The sequence below is a fragment of the Dendrobium catenatum genome, unplaced genomic scaffold, assembly GCF_001605985.2.
Source record: "Dendrobium catenatum unplaced genomic scaffold, ASM160598v2 fragScaff_scaffold_450, whole genome shotgun sequence".
In the NCBI taxonomy this organism is placed as follows: domain Eukaryota; kingdom Viridiplantae; phylum Streptophyta; class Magnoliopsida; order Asparagales; family Orchidaceae; genus Dendrobium; species Dendrobium catenatum.
In genome coordinates, this window is record NW_021318912.1 from 639,840 (window position 1) to 661,464 (window position 21,625).

Genomic DNA, 21,625 nt, shown 5'->3' on the forward strand with positions numbered 1-21,625 from the left:
CGACTTTCTTGCTCAAAGATTTTATAAAAACAATGAACAAACAATAAACAAAAAAATGCCCCAAACTAAGCCTTAAATTTTTTTTTTAATCTTTGGGAAAAAGGATTTTAGGGATAAAGGTATTTAATTAAGTTAAAATTCAAAAAATTATCAATAAGCTTATGTTCAAATCTATGGGTGCAAACAAGAACTAGAGTCATCCTCAACTTAAACTTTAATTTGCAATCAAATGCGAAATTGAGCTAAAGCTTAATTATATAAGTTTGAGTCAATTCATGAACCAGCTCTTTTATCATAAAAAGGAAAATCTTTCTCATTCAAGCAATTATTATAACAAAATAATAAATTAAATAAAAAAGATCAAAATCACTTTTTATAGGAAAGAAAATATAACTTCAAATGTTTTTAACATTTCTATACTAAATTTATCAAATTTTTATGTTGTTTGAGTGTATTTAATATTAACATTTTTTTAACAAGCTAGCTCTTAAGCTAACAAGTCGAGTCGAGACTAGCTTAAATTTGACTTATTAGCTCATCAAGTTTGTTCATGAGCTATTTATCAAATAAATTTGAGTTGACACACGAGTTTGAAATTTTTGTACTAAAAACCTGCTTTAGAAAACAATAAAAAAACCGTTGCAAACCAAGCCTCAATCATGCCCCTATTCACATCCATGGCACTTCAAAACTTTACAGCAAGTTCTGAAGCATGGCGGTGCTAATTGATACATTGTCACGACTCCTCACAAACATTATAAGAAAAACAGCATAAAATTATAGATATTATCATAATAAGAAAGTAATAATTTTTTCCAAGTTCTTGACAGCTACATAGTTCCACCCATGGGAAGTACAGAGGATGGGGAAGATAAGGATGATTTTCTTTTGCAAAATTGAATGAATTTGACTTACATTCAGATCAAAATGTACAGAAGAATGAATCCTCCGCAGAGAACTATCATGCTTGCCCTCCAAATGTGCTACATCAATGATCATTAACATCTTTCAGAAGTGCCCCTTGAAACGGCTGTAGATCAAACATAATCTGATAACCTGATCAGGTTGAAAACAGTAAAGAACTGTATGATCAATCAGAATCAGAAGTTGAAGTTGGACCAGCTGAACAAATGTCCTTTTTATGGAGTTCCAACATCTTCTTTTCAGGATTGCAAAGCCCTACATGACGAGTTTCAATAACGGTTAGTTCCTATATTGAACAAATATTATATCCACTTAGTACTCGAATATAGTCGAGCATAGAGCTTATAGGTTTAAAATGAATAAAGGTTGGTAAATATGCAAATTAAACTTTTCTTGGAAGGAATAAATTAGTTATGCATAAACATGACGTAAATATTTACATCTTAAATTAATAGTAATAACAAAAAATATTAAAAGCTGCGAGGCAGACTGTCCAGCGAAAATTGGGATTCCAAATAATGGTGTGCTGGATTCGGAAAACACAAAATCAACATAAACTGTCTGATGTGAAACAAACAGGAGTTACTTAAGAAATTAAAGAGAGCACATTAAGAAAATAATTCCACAATAAAGTTATTACTTATAACAAAGATTGGTCCTCGGAGTTCCTAGTCTTTAACTTGCTTTAGGCCAAGAAGAGCAAAGTCGATTAACCAAACAATTCAAGAAAACACAAAGAGTAATTATAAAGCTACGACGATAAACAAGAATCCATGATTTAATAAGGAAAACTTTCACCTTTGGAGCTCATACGCTCAAATAGTCTAGGCTTTAGCGGAAGAAGAGTCTCCGCATTAGAATCGAGGTCACTCCGAGGAAGAAGGAACCTAGGATCGTCGTTCTTGGATAGGTGGCCAGAGTGGTGGAGGATGATTGTCGTCCAATGATGATCCAACGTCCCTTTGACCTTTGCTCGTCGATCACGTCAACTAAGGTATAATGGATACGGTCGATGTATTCTTCAACGGTGTCGTCGAAATCAAATCTCACGTCAAAGAATGGCGATTGGAGAATGTCGACTTGATCTCGATCATCATGCACAAATCCAAAGTTCCATTCGGGTTCCAACATGCATCCTTGTCGGGAGATGAAGGAGCACCGTTGGAAACCAAGGGAAGAGGAGGGATGGATGTGGCGGCTAGACTGAGAGATCAAGAGAGAAAATTTCATGAATTCTGAAATTATTTCAGGTTTTGGGTGAGAGGGAAGGGATTAATTGTGAATTTCAAATTGAATCCCATTAAGGAGGGGGGCGGCAATGAGGGGAGGGATTTGGGGCTGATTTTGTGGGGAATTGGAGTTAATTAGGGAGAGAGGAGCCCATGAAGGGGGCCGACCACATTTGTAGGAGAGGGGGGCTTGAGTTTTGGTTAAGTGGGGACCACAATATTAATTACAGATTTTACAAAAATCTGAAATTAAATTTCAGTTTTCTTAAGGGGAGAAAACTTCCTATTATAGAGACAATCAATTGAATCAATTTGAATTTCAAATTCGAAATTGAAATTCAATTAAATTGATTGCATAAATTAGGGAGTCAAATTAGAAAACATTTAATGGCTCATGAAACTTTGGAATTTCAAATTTGAAATTCAGAGGAGGAGGAGGAGGAGGGGGGGTGCAGTTAGAGGAGGGTGGCAAGGGACGGCCACGGTGTGGGGGTTTGGCCGGCGGTCTGGGCGGGTTAGGGGGGAGGCGGCGGCAATGGCTGTAGGCGGGTGGCTGGGCTACTGCTGGCCGACGGTTTGACAGGGAGGGGTGGTGGAAATACTTGGAGGATGAGGTCGTAGGAAGGAAGCTTAAGAAAGAAAATATCACGGATGGATTTGCCTTGACTTCTCACACAAATTGATCACAATACAATGGGGGGAGAGGGTCTAGAACTCACAAAGAGATCTAGCTCTTCCCAAAACTCACTAAGAGATTTGAGAGAGAGATGAACTCACAAAGAGAACACAAAGGAAATTTTCATTTCATCAAAAGCTAACTCTTACATAAGAAAATGGCCATATATATAGGCCTCAAAACGACCAAGAAAACAAAAAACTAAAATGCCCCTGGGGCTACAGTAGCGACCAAATACCCATAAGGCCAAAAGCGGAAAAACATAAAATAAAATAAACTACTACATAAAATGACTAAAAATACAACTCATGATCGTGGCCGTCGATCTCCGGCATCTCCTGATGGTACATGTGTCGAAATCGCTGACAATGTCCTCATCACTGTCATTTGAAAAACATAAAATTGAAGTTATTATGAATGAGAATAAACAAGTGAAAATTTTGATCACATACTTCCGATGAATTTGCATTTACCTGGGTTGCAATTGGTTTTTTTTTTTTTATATATATTTGTTCAAATATTAAGATCTTGACGAAATTCCATAAGAACACTGCTCTTTTACCCTCAAACATTGCATGCCGTATTAAGGCTTATTTGTCCTATGTTCCATGTCAATTAATCAACACTATCCCCATCCGATCATAAACATGGAAGAAACAACATATCTAGGGGTGTCAATATTTGACACGGCCCGAAAGCCCGACCCGAACCCGAAACGGGTCGTGTTTGGGTTCATAAAATCGACCAGTTTCAAAAATTGGGTCGGGTTCGGTTTGACCCAGTAACCCGTTTTTAACCCGAAAATCCAAGATTGACCCGCTTTTGACCCACTTTTGATCCTAAAATCGGAGATTGACCCATTTTTTTACCTGAAAACTAGCAATTTTTTGTTTGTTCCGGGTCATTCGGGTCGTGTCAGGTTGACCTGGACCTGAAGCGGGTCGGGTTCGGGTCCGAAAAACCGACTCGTTTGCTGAAACATGTCGATTTTGGGTTTACCCGAATAGTGTCGGGTTAGTTTCAGTTCGACCCAAACCCGACCCGTGACCCGAAATTGACACCCCTAAACATATCCTATGATTGTTAGAAACTTAACCGGCTCCTGCAGTGCGTACTAATCATGATTGCCACAGAATTTAATCACGTGGTGGATGGAATCATAAGCCCATATGTCAGTAAGATGCTCAAAGAACTATGCAAATAAAAGAATTTAGTAGCCGAACATGCCTAGTAAGGCCAGGTAGAGAGAATACGGTACGTGGGCCCAAAACCAACCAATCTATCATGACGAAGCCATGGCCAGGGGAAACCTACACAAGCTTGGGGATCTGAACTTCCTTCCCAGTTCACAAGTTCTTTGTAGGCAAGGCCAGCCCATTAATCCACCAACCAATGGATTAGACCTAGTTATAACAATCAAAGCCCAGGACATCCCCTACCGTTTTATAAACATTAATTTGCAAAGTTACATTACTAAATCTCATCGGATCCAAGTATTCAGAATCTATATTCTGCGTGTTTGTTTTCAGTGATTGATTGATATCAACATCAAAATTAAGCTTAACAAAGCTAAGATCGAGTAAAAGCTCATGTGATTCACCAACAAACAGTAGGATTGTGCAAAATGTAATTTTGAGTCAATCCCATCTTGGCCAAGATCTCAAAAGCAATTCAACTCGATCTCGAGCAGAGCTAAGCCTAGCTATAGCTTGGCTCAATCCATTCTCATAAGAGCTAGTCTTGATTCGTTTATTTTGATTTGAGATCAAATTTAGACAAAAGTTTCTTCAATTTATATTGATTTTTGAACCAGCAGTCATCGTTATCATCAATAGTCTTATCCCAACCATATGGAGCCAGCTTTATGAATCAAAATTTTCCATTCATTTGTGCTAACTATTGTCTAAGATGTTAATTCTATTCTTGAATAATTCTTTTGAACATCTTTTATACATGTTATCTTTAGTTTCTACTCTATTGACACTAATTTTATTTCCTATTTATAAAGTAATTCCTATCCTTCATTGTAGATGTCCAAACAACAAAGTCTATTTTCTATTATCTTATTGTCCATAAAAATTACTTTAACCATTTTTTTAATATAATCATTCCTTAGTTTATCCATCCTAATTTTCACACATCCAGCTTAACATTTTCACTTATGTCAATGAGTTTATAATGTCCAATACATGGATCCATATGCTCAACTTTTGTTTTACTAATTCCAAGTCCTCTATATTCTAAACATTTTCTCAATTGTTTTAACCTTTCACATATTTTAATGGAAGTAACACTAATTAGAACTATTTCATTTGCAAAAAAACACACATCACACACTTACTTTAAATATCTGTTACAATTAGCATCATAAACAATACAAAAAATACATAAAATTAATGATGATCCTTAATGTATTTCTAATATAATTGAAAAATCTTTGATAACTCAAGCAGATACACTATATATATATATATATATAAGTTAGCCAAACTAAGAGATACGATTTTTTTCCTATTGGTAGATTGACGATCTCCCATGTTTTGTTCTTCTCCAGGGCCTGCATTTCATCATTCATGGTATTTTTTCAATTTTTATCAGATAAGGCCTCAGAAATATCTTTAGGAATATGGATATCTTCTAATGTAACAAAGAAATTTTTGTGTGACGATGAGAAGTTGTTGAAGGATATAGAGTTGTTTATAGGGTATAAGGGAGGTGGTGAGCTTACCTTATTTCCAGGAGATGGTTCAGATTCTTGGATCTGCTTTGGAGCACAGCTTGAGCTTGTACGTTTGGAGTAAACCTTTCCAAATCTAATGATAGCTTTGTCATTTGTTTCCCTAACTTGGGTTTCAGGAGGATTGTTTTCAAGTGGTGGAGGAAGGTCAAGAGGTTCTAGTTCACTTTCCTCATCTTCCTCAAGTTCAGTCTCCCCCTGAAGATGAGTTTTTGAAAAATAAAAATTTTGCTCATCAAAGGTAACATCAATAGAGACAAAGGTTTTTCTTGTGGGTGGATGATGACATTTATACCCTTTTTTGGGTAGCTGAATAGCCAACAAAGATGCATTTGAGTGCTCTTGGATCTAATTTTCCTCACTCCTGGCTATGAATATGAACATAGGCAGTGCATCCAAAGATTTTGGGTGCAAGATTATGATGGGTTCGAAACTCTGGGTAAAAAGAGGACAAGATCTCTATTGGAGTTTTGAGGCCTAAGGCTGTTGAATGTAATCGGTTTATGAGATACGCTGCAGTTAAAAGAGCTTCCCCTTAATAGAATTTGGGTGTATTGTAGTGAAATAGGAAAGCTCGGGTGGTGGCTAGAAGGTGACCATTTTTCCTCTCTGCAACCCCATTTTGGGGTGGAATGTGAACATATGATGACTCATGAATGATCCCTTCACTCTGGAAGTAGGAGGAAAGGGTTTGGTTGAAATAATCTTTGGCATTATCAGAGCAGAATCTTCGTAATTTTGTCCCGAATTGATTTTGGATCATGGAATGAAAGATGTGAAGAATGGTGCTAACATCAGATTTATTTTTAAGGAGATAGATCCAAGAGACTCTAGTGCAATCATCAATGAAAGACACAAATCAGCGTGCCCCAGAGATATTGGGGATTTTTTAGGGTCCCCATATATCACTATGAATAAGGTAGAAAAGAGTGTCACATTTCTCACTTTTGTTTGGGAATGAGGTTCTTTTATGTTTAGCCAACTCACAGGTTTCACAATGAAAATTTTTATTTTCTGAAAAAATTGTGGATACATGTCTTAGAATATCAAAAGATGGATGTCCTAGTCTATAATGATGAAGCCAAATAGTTGAATTCTTATTGACTAGGGATAACATAGAGCAACTATTTTTAGATTGGTTTGGTTCTCCAGGTAGTACAATCATGCTTTCTCCTTAGCAAGTCCAATCTTCTTCTCCGATCTCTGGTCTTGAAATAAGCAATAAGTAGAGTTAAATAAGGCTTGACAACTATGATCATTGGTAAGTTTTTTTATTGATATTAGATTTGTGGATAATTGTGGTACGTGGAGGACATTTTTCAGGGTGAGTGACGGAGATAATATGATGTCTCCTTAGCCAGCTACCGTGGTAAGAGAACCATCAACAATGATGATTTTCTTGTTATTTGGACAAGGAGTATAGTTTATGAGGTGGGTAGGTGAGTGGGTCATGTGATCTGTGGCTCCTGAATCAATTATTCATAATTCCTTTAGATGATTTCTGGAAGCACTTGAACTGAAAGAAATTGGAGTCTTACCTGAGAGTGCAAGTGAAGAAGAAGCATTTGGTTTTTCAAGAGATACCATGAGTCGTTTTAATTTATCAATATCTTCTTTATTGAATTCTCCAAGGCTGAATTATGCTTCTGGCTTACTTGTACTGTTGTTGGCATGTGATGTGCTCCTTGTTTCACCCTTTTGATTCCACTCATTGCTGGGGGGTTTTCCATATATTTTCCAGCACATTTCTTTTGTGTGTCTTGACTTTTTGCAATAGATACACCAAAATGAGTCCTTGTCTTTGAACTTTGAAGAATCTTTACCCTTCTCCTTCCATGAAGATTCTTTATTCATCACCATTGCTGAGCTTTCAATTGCCTTCGGTTTTAACATCACTCCTTGTCGGCTTTCTTCTACGCGGATGAGAGAAATGGTTTCATTGAGTGATGACGTCTCCTCCTTGCCAAGAATTTGAACCCTAACTTGGTCAAATTCTGCATTTAGTCCTGCAAGAAAATCATAAACTCTATCTCTTTCAATAAAATTCTTTAGGATCGCAACATCTTCCGGACATCTGGTTTCTATGCACCTATAGTGATCAAGTTCTTGCCACAGATTTTGTAGAATGGTGGCATACTCCATCACGGTCTTACTCCCTTGCTTTGTGCTTCCAACTTTGATTTTAATTTCAAAGATTTGAGCCGCATCTTGAGCTTTAGAGAAGGTCTGTTTGGCAGCATCCCATATGTCCTTTACGGTCGAAGGAACATAAATGTATCACTAATTTCTGAAGTCATGGAATTTCACAACCATGACATAATCATGGAGTCTGTTTCATCCCATGCCCCAAATTTAGGATCACCTTCTTTTGGTCCTCCTCTAAGGAGGTGATGTACTTTCCCTTTCCCCTTCAAGTAGGTCCTCACAAATTGAGACCACTTTAAGTAGTTCTTTCCATTTAGGCGATAGGAATGTTGCATGCTTTGAAGGTCACCTCGTCCTTGGTGCACCATCGACTCCTCCATTTGGTCAATACTTTGGGAGGAATTGATTTCTGACATTATGATAGTGATTAAGACTATCTACCTTGGTTAGCAATGAAGGCTTCCCGGAATAAATTTCCCTTGTCAACAATAAAGGTCGATAATAAGGATTTTTTTCTTTTTATATATATAAAAAACGAACCGTCCAAGCCTTAAAGAAGGCTCGGTTTAGACTTAGGGCACGGGACGGTCTTCTCCACCGAGCAGGAGCCAGCGACAGAGAAAGGACTCGCTTGTGACGAGTCGGTCTTCTCCACCGAGCGGGGCTGACGACGTTCCTTCGTCAAATTGGAAGTCGCGAAAAATTAGCCAGTCTTCCGGTTGGATCGGACGTAGCGACGGGAGCTTGCTCGTGCGATTCTGGCAGCAAGACGGAAGAGGGACTTCGTGCGGTATCCTCCTCTCTCACTCGATCGGCCGATACCTGCTTGCAGTCCTCTAGTCGAGCAGCGAAGGGTCGGACTCCTTCGTCTCGTTCTTGGATGTTCGACTATCCTCCTTTGACGACTTGTCCTTCCTGTCGGATCGGAAGTTTGGATCGGGACTTCCGCTTTGTCTCAGCTTCCGTCTTTGGCGTGTGGGGTCGGCAGCGATGCTCCGATTTTTTTTCTTTTCCTCCTCCGATGATCTAAGATCGTTCTCGGACGACAATTAAGGCCGTTGGCTCTGATACCATGTTAATTTGAGAGCAACGAGAGGGAAAAAGCTTAAATTTTATTATGCAAGCTACTCCTATTTATAGATCTATACAAGGTGTATTGATAAGGAAACAAATAATTCTAGAATAATGAGAATACAATCATTCCTAAATCAATAAATCAACTATGGAAGGAATTAATGTGATCCAGGCGATCTTCCCACGGATTACTGTTCACAGCCGTGGATTCTCTTTGGATCGTGAGGTTGAGATTTAACAATGGATTTCAAAATTTTTAGTACTTTTGCAAAAAGAATATGGTATAATATCAAAACAAGGTTTGCTAGATTAATACAAAAGTTACAAATTGGAGTTGGACAATAACTTGGTGATTACAAGAGTTATTAAGTAGTATAGCAAACCTAATTGTTTAAGAAACAAATTCACAAAATTATGACTTATTCTCAAGATTAGCCACATTTTCTACAAAATTCAAGATACTCAAAAAAGAAAAAAAAAAGTCTAATAGATTACGTGAAGTGCAAAATGTTTCCAGAAAAAAAAAAAAATCATTGAGCAGATCTTCAAAATGTGTAATGCAAAAGTTTTGGAATCTTGAATACTATAAACCTTGAAATTATCATCAATGGATCAGCTTAATCTACTCCGAAGTAGGATACCTTACTTCTGTAGTGCACTAAATCTTATGTAGAACCTTGTCTGGAGATTCAATAATTCGCTTGTGTTAACTTTTAAAGACCAACTAATTTATCATAAACATCCTTCTTTTATCAATTAAAATATTCGCTGCAGTGGAGTGAAAATTAGCTTCAAATACAGCCCTCTACAATGGCAGAAAATAATGTTGAATACCATAAGTTCATAATCAAATCTGATCCTTCAGCAGGGTATATGACCATGACTTTTAAAAGGCATTGAGTTGGTAGTTATGTAGCCTATGGGAAATCAATCAGAACTGGCTAACGATCCAAATGCAAAAAACCAACTTCATGCACTCTAATTGTTTCTAAATCATCATAGTCTAGGTATGCTAGAGTGTTTACTATCCAACCATAAAGCTACAACTCTCAATACCTCTGTGTTTGCTATCAATACAAATGCACAATAGAAACTAAGAATCTAGATTGCAGATTTCCATCATGTAAATAAATTGCCATTCCAGATGGATTTAAAGATTGGTTGAACAGGAAGTCACCTGCCAGAAAAATTTAAGCACAAGTAGAAATTGCTGGGTTGTTTCCTTTCCAAATGCATTTAAAGATTGGCCTAACAGGAAATCAACTTCTAGATAAAACTTGGGTACATTTATGAATGCGCCTAATCAACATCAAAAAGGAAGTTGACATCTTTTTAACAAGAGGAAAAAGAGCTAATGCATTTATTGCTCAGATAAAGCCAAAGGCTACTAGCATGAATTATTTTTTAAGAAGACTTTTTAGAAATTATGTTTTGAACGAACCTGAGCACCTGGGAATATCCCAAACAGCAATGGATGATGGAGTACAGTTTGGTGAACAGAGCGCTCTGTTATCCTCATGATTGACATTCATCGCAAGCATCCAAGCCCCAAGTGTAACATCTTCATTGCTGAACATGCGAAAACTGCCAAAAATAGTTTTATATCAATAATTTTTCATTTTGGAAGATAAACTAGGGCTATCAGTTACAGAAAGAAAATGCAATTTGCCTACTAAAAAACATGAACTCTTCGTATAACTATTAATTACAAATAATAACTTCTGAATGCGAGCACAGAAGTGAGTTTTCTATTCCTTCTTTCATAACTTTCATAAATTTCATTAGATTGAAATGAAACTTGTTTCTATCTGTTCAGAAGAAAAGGTCTTTGTATGTCTTATTGACTGAAAATAGTTACAAATAGGATAGGGGTATAAAAAGGAAAAAAATAAGGAGAATATTCACATCAATGGGGATATAAAATCATATATCACCTTTATAACATATTCTCTTTGATCTTTCCTAACACTACTTTCTTAATATCTTAACACTCCTTTGAAAGCATATACATTTATTAGCTCCAACTTGTTCAATAAGAAAAAAATTGATGGTGGCATGATTGACATAGTAAAGTGTAGGCTGAGTGGTACGAAAACCAAACTCTCCTAAAAGGTTTACTATCTTCATCAATCATTTCACAAACCGGGTGGGCCACAACTTTCAATCTATCCTCTGCACTAGAACTAACAACGATAGTTTGTTTCTAACTTTTTCAGGTAATCATAATACCTCCAACAAAATGTAATATCCTGAAGTAGACTTCCTACAGTGAACTAAACAAGTATAATACACATTCAATAATACTTGATCATTCAACTGCCGAATTATAGTATTTAAAACAATCCATTTTTAGAAGATTTTTTGGTATATCTTAGAATTATAGAACAATTTACAAAACTTCTTCTTAATATTTTTGCATGTGCTGACTAATAACACCAACGTTGAATGAGATGTGATGCATGATAACAAGCATATAAATCAACTCGTCAACTAACCGTCAATAATTAGATTAGTTATAAAGTAGCTCTTTCATCAAATGTGGTTTGAGTCTCTATAAAAGTTTGATTTGGCTTTACTCCAAGGCCGGCACTTTCTTTAAGAAGATCGATTTTTTTTTACCTTTGAGATAGTGATACCTCTATTTTTATAAGAAAACTCACTCCAACAATATACTTGGGTCGTCCCCAAATCTTTAGTAATAAAAAATATTTTTAGGTGATAAATTATCATAGGTATGTTGTTATGATAACTTCAGATGAGTAATAAGCCATTAATATAAACAACTATGACATCATGAGGTAGTATGTCTTATGAATGTTATTGCGAAGACCAATCTTAGCAAGGACATTGCCAAAATTTTCAAACTAGGCCCGCATACTCTATTTAAGGCTATAAATCATCTTCATGAGTAGATTTAAGGACATAAATAACCTTCATGAGTAGACATATGCAATTCTCCGCTTGAGCAATATATCAAGGAGATTGTTCGATAAAAACAACTTCATGAAGATCATCATAAAAGAAAACATTACTCACGCCTATTTGAAGCAAAGTCGAATCTACACTGATGGCCATAAAAAGGAAACTTCTAAGCACAAAACTAGGAGGACATGTCCAAATAATTTTTCCATTTTGTTCGACATTTGATAAGTAGATATTAGATATATCCTTAGCAAATGTATGTCTAGTCTAATCTAACAACGTGGATGGATGTCTTGCAATGAAGGAGGTCAAGGCCATCATGATTAAACTTGAAGTGGCTGAAACATAACAAGAAGAGTTTCTGGAGAAAGAGGAACATGAAGTGAAGATGACTTTGAGGGGTCAGAAAAGAAGTGTTTAATAAAATGAAAAGTGACCTTGGCCAGGATATGTAAAAAACATATAAGGGGACCAAAACAACAAAATTTTTTTGTGTGAGAATGCCCCAAAAACATACATCGAATGGCACAAGGAAAGAGCATCTCATATAATCAAATCGCATGAACAAAGAAGCAAACATAACCAAATATTTGTAGAGTTAGAGAAAATGGGGTTGGTTGGGATACAAAATAGAGATATGTGAAAAGTTATCAAAGAGAGGGGATAGAACCCAATTAATGAGATAGCAGCCAATCAAAACTGCATAATGCCTTAACTATCAAGAAGCATTAAAGTTTGAGCAACATAAAGTAGATGGTGTTTTTTGCATCCAATCAAACCGTTCTATTGAGATGTACAAGGTTAAATAACTGATAAAATTGTCAAAACATAAAGTTTGAAATAGAGATTGCATAAAATTTAGAGCATTGCTATTGCGTGAAGTTTTGATTAGTGTAGATAATTGAACTTTTATTTTTTGAAAAAAAATGTTTGAAATACATTTAGAACTTCTAATCGACATTTGAGTAAGTAGACTGTAGACCCAAGTAGACCAGAACTAAAAACAAATGAATATGACAAAATACCGAAATCCCAGGTGAGTGAGAATCACACTAGAGCCCTGATGTAGCATATCAAATAGATTAATCAAGTCAAGTTAAAGATCCAATTATAAAAAATCATGCCTAAATACCAAACAAGAGATCAATGAAAAGGCTTAATTACAAAAATATTCACAAGAATCTATGAAAAAAACCAAAATTAAAATTTTTAAAAATATTAAATCTTGAAATAAGTCTCAGACTATTTGAATGTGACCAATTTAGTCCCAGAGTATCACATTTCTCCAATTCAGTCCTCCAAAAAAATGAAATTTTTAAAAAATGATCCATCGTATAAACATTTTGAAACACAATTAATCCTAACTTGGCCCCACTTCTATATAAAATTAATCTTGATTTAGTACCGGAGGGATTGTTTTGGATTAATTTTATATAATTAAAAAATAAAATTAGAAAAATATGATATTTTGAGACTAAATTGGCCACATACAAATAGTTAGGAGGCCTTTTTGGAATTTAAATCATATTTATAATATAATTTTCCATTTTTAAAATTTCTGCATATTCTCTCTTGGGACAATGTATGGTTGGCCCCATTATGGGTTAGTATGGATAATTGCATGCATTTAATGATATTTCAGAACTCTTCCTTGCATTAAGTGGTCAACCACCCCATTTTCCTTCAAACATTTTCTCCTTTTATATTGTAATGTGGTAGCGCACAGATCATGTATTGCCTATATAATGGGGTATTATTCAATTAAAAATTTTCTAGTGAATGATTAAAGTGGTCTAGAGAAGTTCATTCTATGTTGGTTAGTACTAGGTGGCTTAGCTTGACTTTTGGTGGTATTAGTTGTTTCTCTTGTGAGTTCTTGTTATTCCTCTCAATATCTCTTCTAAGCCTCTCCCACATCATCCTTTATATCATAACCATTACCTAAGACCAGTCATTCACTAATCAAGTTCTTAAAACCACTTCAAAACCTTCATTGAAGTTGTCCACCAAGCTTAGGTAAACACCTACCTAGTCTTATTCTCAACTTTATAGGTCCTAAAATCGTATAAAACTTCATCTAAATCTATAGATCAAAACTATGCATCCTAACATACCTATCCACATCCATTTCCTTCCATTTATCCTCATAAATGGAGGGAACTAAAGAACTAAACCAAATCATCCCGAACTAGCCCATTTTAAGCTAATTTTGGTTCTTTCACTATCTTACCCATCAAAGATCATACCAACTAACCAAAAACTCCAAATCACAATCTCATACTCACAATAAAACCAATTACCTAAAGAATTAAAACAAATCAACTCAAACTAGCCCAACCTAAACTAACTTTGATTTTTCCACCATCTTATCCTCAAAGACTATAGCAACTCACCATAACCTCCAAATCATATCCTCATACAATAAACTAATTAACCACAACTATTTATAACCACCAATCCACGTATAAGGCCTCCCAATACCACTAGACCCTAAATATTTTATGGTCAAGATTAAAAAAATGACACTAATGACTAGCTGGGAAGATAGTAAATAACACAATGTTGTATGTTGAATTTATGGGTAGGACACTCAAACTTGGTAAGCAAAGAGGAGAAAAAAATTAATCTTGAATTCTATGAAGAAGAGAAATAGAAAATTCCAATGATACGAAGTAGTGGTGAAACAGAGGGTATAAGGAGCATTAGTGGTCAAGTAGTAGGTGTCGTCGATTTCAATATCTCCACTAATTGTGTTCCTCGTTAAAAAATTATGACTCTTGTTATGATAATGAATAAACATCAAGTTGACAAGAAAATGTGGAGCACATAAGATGTACAAAGTTCTCTTAAAAAATAAGAAAAGGGGAACCAACAACAGCAATAATAGATAGTAAAGATGATATGTGAAGGGTAAATATAGAAGGTGATTAATTTTCAAATGAAAAGGATAATATGAATCTAAAACTCAAGAATACCAACAAAAGCAGACGCAATGAATACAGAAGAAGAGACGATATAAGAGATAAAGAGAATATTTTAGTAGTTGATCATAATTTTCTATAGATATAATAACTAATCCATAATATAAGGCATTAGGTGGGATAAGTGGAGTCGAACTGGATGTGGAAGCATACTAAGCAGTGGAGAGCTAGCTGAATCTTTCTCAGCAACATTTAGGATGATGCCTAGTGTAGTTGCAATGAGGATGAAGGGAAAAAGTATTCTAGCCATGGCTTCAATTAGTCTTACCACTACATCCATGACTACCCTGGATAAGACTAGACACAATCATTAAAGCTACTTGATCAAGAGCTGGTGAGAAAGAGGAAGAGAGTTAAGTGATGAGAAGAATTCCAGAGAGAGCAGTCAAAATATAAAGCTTAGCAAAGTTTGCTAAGCTGGCCAATAATTGAAATTCTTTGTTTTGCTTTTGCCAAATAGTTAGTCAATTCTGAAAGGGCAATACTTAAGTAACTCGTCATATTTATCACTCAGAGTGTTATAGTATTCTTGAATTTATAGGTCATTTTTGTTGGGGGGAGAAGATCTTGAAGTAAAGAGTAAACCTGAGAAATATTTCTCCCTTGAAAGTAGGCGGAACAAAGAAGTTTCGTGTCTTCTTAGTTGAACTTGAAACATAACTAATAAGACAATTGAAGGTATCAAAATTATGTAAGGGCAGTACAGTTAGATGCTTGACACTTAAAAAATTTGATAGCATCACTATTGTTTGGAGGGCATGCGTTTAAGATGAAAAGGAATTTGTCATGAGAACCAAAAAAAAATAAAAGTCCCTTAAGCACAAGAAATAATTGATACAATTAAATTTGATTATTACATTGATAGGGCATAAGGGATTTGAATCATTGAGAAATATTTATGACGTTATGACACAGTTTGAGAGAAAATAGTTGGAGAAGGGAATTAACTTAGATTATGATAAATGAGCAAGAGTGCACTTAGGGTAATTGGCTAGTTGTGCAATGCATGATAAGCAAGAGGCAAAAACAAGGTCTTAGATCAATAAAGTCCAAGCGTAATCACACAAGCCCATAATAGCATGAGCAAAATTGAGCATATTGATGAAAAACAATAGGGAGGTGGTGAAGGTACGCATGAGTGAATCACTAACGCATGGATGCAGAGCATTGCAACGGGCATACATGTGAAAGGTAGTGAACTCACAACATTAAGCGACATATGTGATGGGTCATGCCAGAGTCACGCTCTAAGCACAATCGAGAGTAGCACTAGCATGGGTAGAGTATAGTTGCTTGAGAGTCAAGGAAACATTAGATTGTTGGATTATGATAGCAGGTTATTGGAATATGTATCATAACTTTACATTTATACCATACTGAGGAGGAAATTTCGACGTATTATTATGATTGAACATAAGGGCCTATAAATAGACATATAAAAAGGAAATAACAAGAAAATGAATGGAGGAGGGTAGTCCTATCTATGGGGATATATAAATATATCATTCTAATAAGATATCCAACAAAGATGATTTTTTTCTGATATCACTTTCTTAATTTACTAGGACTATTAAATGTGAATGAAAAGAATAAAGAGTTGTGTGTAGCCTCTTATGTCATTAAGCAAGGTAGAAGTGACTAATGCCTTTATAATCTATTATAAATACTAATGGTAAAAATACAATCAATTACAACTTGTTTGGCATTAAATAAGGTGAACTAAAGGCCTATAAGGCATAATAAATTCACCAAAACAAAATGAAAAATATTAAACCTCATCAATCTTTTTTAAAACCATGAAAAAACCTTGTTATTTTTTTCAAACATAAACATATAAAGATAGAATTATAAAGTTTAGCTCAAAACTCAGGCAATGAACAGATATAGTTGTCTCCCAATTCAATTGTTTCATAGATACCTAAGGAACAATGATCCATGGGTGAACAAAGAATTAGGATCTTAACACCAACATAACACTTCTAGAATTTAAATGTCACAAAATAAAACTCATCTTCATCTCAGCCCTTGCTTCCCATATCATTGAAACCCTAAACATGCTAAAACAACTAACATTTCCTATATATGCAAAGCAAACTTCCCTTTCTCTAATGTATGACCACATCAACCACTCACAACCATTTGCATGCACCAAGCAACTTAAATCAATTTAGTTTCACATGGTACCTGTTTAGAAAAAATCAGAGCACTCTTTCCAAAGCATGTTTTTTTATTCTCTTAATGTTCACACTCTAGAATACGTGAAAATACTGAGCTGGATCTCATATTTCATCCTCAAAGATTAACCTTAAACTTTTATTTCCTTCTCTTTCATAAAAAAAATTATCCACCATCCCCTCCAGATCCTACCCCTTCTCTTTGTCTGCATATTTTTGTAACATGAAGTCTTCCAGTTCAAATCAATTACATCATTCCGATTTACCATCAGAGCAACTCATTCCATGCATCTTTTTTGTTCTCCACCTATAAACTCGAAGGAATCTAGCTGAAGATATATTTCAAAAAGGAGGGAACTTCCTGTTGCAGTGCTAATATTGTTTGTGATGCCTGCATCCATGTAACAGAGATTTCATAGAGAGAGGAGGAATTAGGATTTATTAAGAGATAATACAACTGATAAATATATCTCTTAAAAGGTTAATTAAGAGATTAAAAATTGAATTCTCGGGATATCTTTGCATGCAAAAGTATGTTTATTTTGTAAAGGGACTCATGCAAATAGATTTAAAGGCTTCAAAATAATGGTTTTAGGCAACAAGAACAAATTTAATATTATACAACACATACAGTCAAGGACTAACATTTTTATCATAGGACTTGTTTAGTGACCATGATGTAATATTACTAAAAATCATTTACTAAAAGTCTAAAAGAAAACAAGGCTAAAACATATAAATATGGTGATGATTCAAAACAAATAGGAATTGTGGTGGGAATGCTATACAAAAATGAAAACATATTAGAAACAACAAAGATAAGAACATATGCTTGAAAAATCTATACTTTATTTATCTTCATATATTTAAATTATTGGTGCAAATGTAATTAAAAGGAAAAAAGAGTGATGTAACAAACCTATCATTTCTTAAAGATACCAAGCTTGCAACAACTTTAGCGGAGAGAGCATAAATGGGACCATATGCATGCAAAAAGTATTCACTCCCAAGCAAAAAAGATAGAGGCTCATACCTGAAAAATAATCATCGTATAGTAAATTCACTTGCAAACATATATAATGAACCATCATAAAGTGGTAAAGGATAATGTATCAAAATCAAAATATAAAATATATGCTCCTAAACCATGGTTTAAAATTGCGCAATATGTGGCTCGCCTTGAGGCCCACCTTTGTGCAATTCCAGTAAAAAACGCATCGATGCTTACGCCTCGAGTTTTTTTTATGAGGCTTGCGCCTCAACTTGGTTGAGGCCCGCCTCGCCTCACTGGCAAGAGGCTTACGCCTCACGCTATATATATATTAAAACTTACATAAATCTTGAAGTAAATGCCTGACATTGGACTCTATAGGAGAGGAGGAAGGGGAGAGAGCAGTTCACCATAATGATGATTCAAATGAAGAACCCCTTGGTGATGACAGTGCTGATGACTTATGAGTTCTTATGTGATATGTCATTGATATTTATTTTTGGAAATTGGAATTATATGTTAATGAAAAGAATACTGGGATTTGGGAAAGATAGAATTTTGAGTTGAACTATATTTAATGTTGTTTTATTATTGAGATATTTTGATTTCACTTCATATCTTATGCTTTTTTATGTTTTATATTATTCACTCATTAGTATATAAAAAATTTATCATTTTATGTTTACGCAGTCTTTTGATTTTGAGGCTTACGCCTCGTCTCACGAATGAAAAACGCCTCAATACCCGAATACGCAATTTTAAACATTGTCCTAAACTAAGACACTAGATTGTTTCAAAAGAGATAACAGGTTGACATCTCTAGAATTGACCCACATCTATATGAATAGTGGAATGTCAAGTTTCACTTATAGATCATATTTATGAAGGTTACAAAGTATTAAGAAACTCATTTGTATTGGGTATACAATCACGTAAATAATCTCCCTCATTTGCCACTATTGAGAGGTGCATTAAAATATTAGAAAGAAAAAACCGTAGCAAGAGCTTTCATGATAATATGAATTATAAAAAATGAAATAAAAACTCTTAATTTTTAGATATAATTCATTCAATAATGTAGTGCCATTAAAAACAGGAAATCAATATGAAACTCTAAAACTTATATAGCCAATACCAACCACTTAAGTTTGGGGTCCGTGAATACTGGGCCCTTCTTCATGCATCCAAGGTAAGTTTGTGAGTTTGCACGTTCTTTTGCTATAAGTAGTGAAAGGCGATCTGGAAAAAAATATTTAGAACCCCAAGTGAACTAGCAAGAATAAAAAATCACAAAAACATTCATTATACAAAAATAAATCACCTGGCCTTAAGTATATGTCATCATCAGCTTTAACATAGAAGTCACAATCAAACAATGAATAAGCAGATTTGAAGAAAGCTAACCTATGGAAAGAAAGTAAATTAGATAGTAAACTTTGCTGGCAAATAATAAAATAAACTTACATAGATTATCAGAAGAGATAGCACATTTCCTACGTTTTATATGGGAGTTTGCTATATTCCTCCTCAATGTCTAATAGCAAAAAATCGTCATATTCTTGAACTTCTCTTTTTAGCTCGGCCATCTTCATTTGATCTTTAGTCTTGCCTATCACAAATCGAAAAGCCAGACCAGTTGATTCTTCCAAACTATGAAGACACATAAAATTATCAAATGAGAATATGCATAACTCAAAACTTCCAGAATAATCCATTTTTAAGTAAAATAGAAAAAAATATCTTAGTAGTTTAAATTTCTAAATAGACATTTCCAAGAAAAAAAATCTACCAAATAATGGAATAACAAAGAAACTTCATCAAAAGAATGTTTCAAAAAAAAAGTGCTAGTGCATTTAGGATTAAATCAAGAGAAAGGCAACAAATCATGAAAAGAGCTATATCAAAGGGAAAAAAGTAGCATTCTTAATAATGAATTGAAAATTCCACACATCATAATTAAAAAATTATAGCAAGTTCAAACTCTACAACCTCAACACTGATAGCTAGCAACAACACATAGGAACCCCGACAAAACAAACTACTTTCTTACAAAGATTTAATTCAATTAGGATGTAGTAAATCCAAGTTTAGTAAAACTTAAAGGTGTTAAATTTTTAGAACTAATTGGCATCATATATGTTAAATCTGATTAAAATCTAACAAATTATTTGACTAATATTTTTGAGACTTCGATTTAAATATAGAAGAAGATACATAAAAGTGGTGTAAATCTCAAAAACCATACTTTCAAAAATTTACCCAATCCGATATTTAATGGTAGGATTTGCATAGTTTAAAAAATTATTTGGTAAAATTTAGCTTAGGGTCTGTTTGGTTGGGGGGTTTTTCTGGTGATCTTGACTGAATCTAGCAACCAAACAGCCCCCGAGTTCTAGTGATATAAAATAAAAATGCAAAAAAACAGCAACATCAATACAATTAACGGTGACTTATATAAGTCAATTAAGATACTAAAACAACTCCTAATAACATGCTTGATGTAATTAAGCGCGAAATGGAAGTAGAAGAATACAGGGGAGAGTTACCGGAGAAGACCTTGGCGATCGGAAGGAAACCACGTTTTCCTGAGAGATCTCCGCCTGCCAACAGATGCAAACCCCGTCTGAACGCCAACAAAGCCCATTACTTTGTGCCTTTCTCTCTGAACTCCGCCTACGCCGGCGCCGCCATTGAGGTCTAGAAGGCCAGACAAGGTGTCACTGCGGCGCTCCCAAGCTACGGAGATGGATATGGGATCTGCGGCCAAGCACTTGGGCCCGTAGATGAACCCTCTTAAGAAGGCAAAGGATCCGAAGAGGAAGCCAGCGAAGCCAAAGATCAGGAAGAAAACAGAGAAATTGAAGGAGGAGATGCGGCGGAGGCGGGAGGTCCAGCAGGGCAAGGTGCTATGGGAGTAGAAAACCTTGGGTGATTTAGGCATGGCGCACTTCGGTTCATAACAGTTCGATGAGCCTGAGATCCGGGAGGAAGGAGAAGGGGGGAGCGGGGTCGTCGGAATTGGCTTGCTCAGTTCTTGGGTCTGCCGCGATAAAAAAAAAAAATTACAAATATTCAATAAAAATACAGGCAAGTATCTTGACAAAAAAATATTACATTATTTTTGGATAAGATGCAACTGAAAACCTTAAAGCTTATTACTGCCCAACTATAGAGAGTCAATTTCTTAGTTTCTTTTTAAAATAATTTTGTTATGGTAATCTCATCATGAAGCATTAAAATGCTCTCTTTTTTCAATGACTTGCATTTTATAGGTCAAAAAACATTTTCATATCTCTAATAGTATAGGCTAACTTAAGATAATATTTTTAGAGGCAAAGTATCAAGCATATCTTGATCTTGAATTCCTCATTATTGCAAGCTCTTCTTGGCATTTCTAATTACCCTTCCAACCCTCATTATAGCTCAGCCATCTCTTCATTCCCTCCAAGATTGTCAACCCTCATTATAGCTCAGTCCTCTCTTCATTCCCCTCAAGATTGTCAAATAATTAAAGTGGCTTAATTATATTGAGTTAGCTTTTTGTAATACATGTAGAAATAGGTGAGACTAACATATGGAAGGCAGCAAACTTCTTGAATATTGTTATAATTTTCATATTGAGCTAGAGTGGTCATAAAAAATTTTATTTGAATAAGATGCTTCATCTCTCCATCACTTTGTTATTCTTTAGTAGACATTACTATATGCACTGCTTCCAATATCAGTACCATTTGCGCCAACATTATTTTCAGGGAAGGCCCCTAAAATCTCA

General features: G+C 35.0%; 1 protein-coding gene across 3 annotated transcripts; it reads right to left on the minus strand.

Annotated features, from left to right (window-relative positions):
- Positions 1-758: 758 nt before the first annotated feature.
- LOC110093558 (probable beta-1,3-galactosyltransferase 14) lies at positions 759-20,913 on the minus strand. 3 transcript variants are annotated; one of them, XM_020818475.2, is made up of 7 exons: positions 20,410-20,913; positions 19,351-19,462; positions 19,175-19,257; positions 18,993-19,092; positions 17,782-17,895; positions 10,227-10,369; positions 759-1,179 (listed from the first exon to the last, which is right to left on the minus strand). In XM_020818475.2, the coding sequence occupies exons 1-7, from the start codon at positions 20,792-20,794 to the stop codon at positions 1,091-1,093; spliced, it is 1,026 nt and encodes a 341-aa protein (XP_020674134.1). In that variant the 5' UTR covers positions 20,795-20,913; the 3' UTR covers positions 759-1,090. The 3 variants fall into 3 exon arrangements, with proteins under 3 accessions (XP_020674134.1, XP_020674133.1, XP_020674135.1); XM_020818474.2 differs by having other exon boundaries at positions 19,351-19,503; positions 20,400-20,913; XM_020818476.2 differs by lacking the exon at positions 17,782-17,895 and having other exon boundaries at positions 19,351-19,503; positions 20,400-20,913.
- Positions 20,914-21,625: the final 712 nt, after the last annotated feature.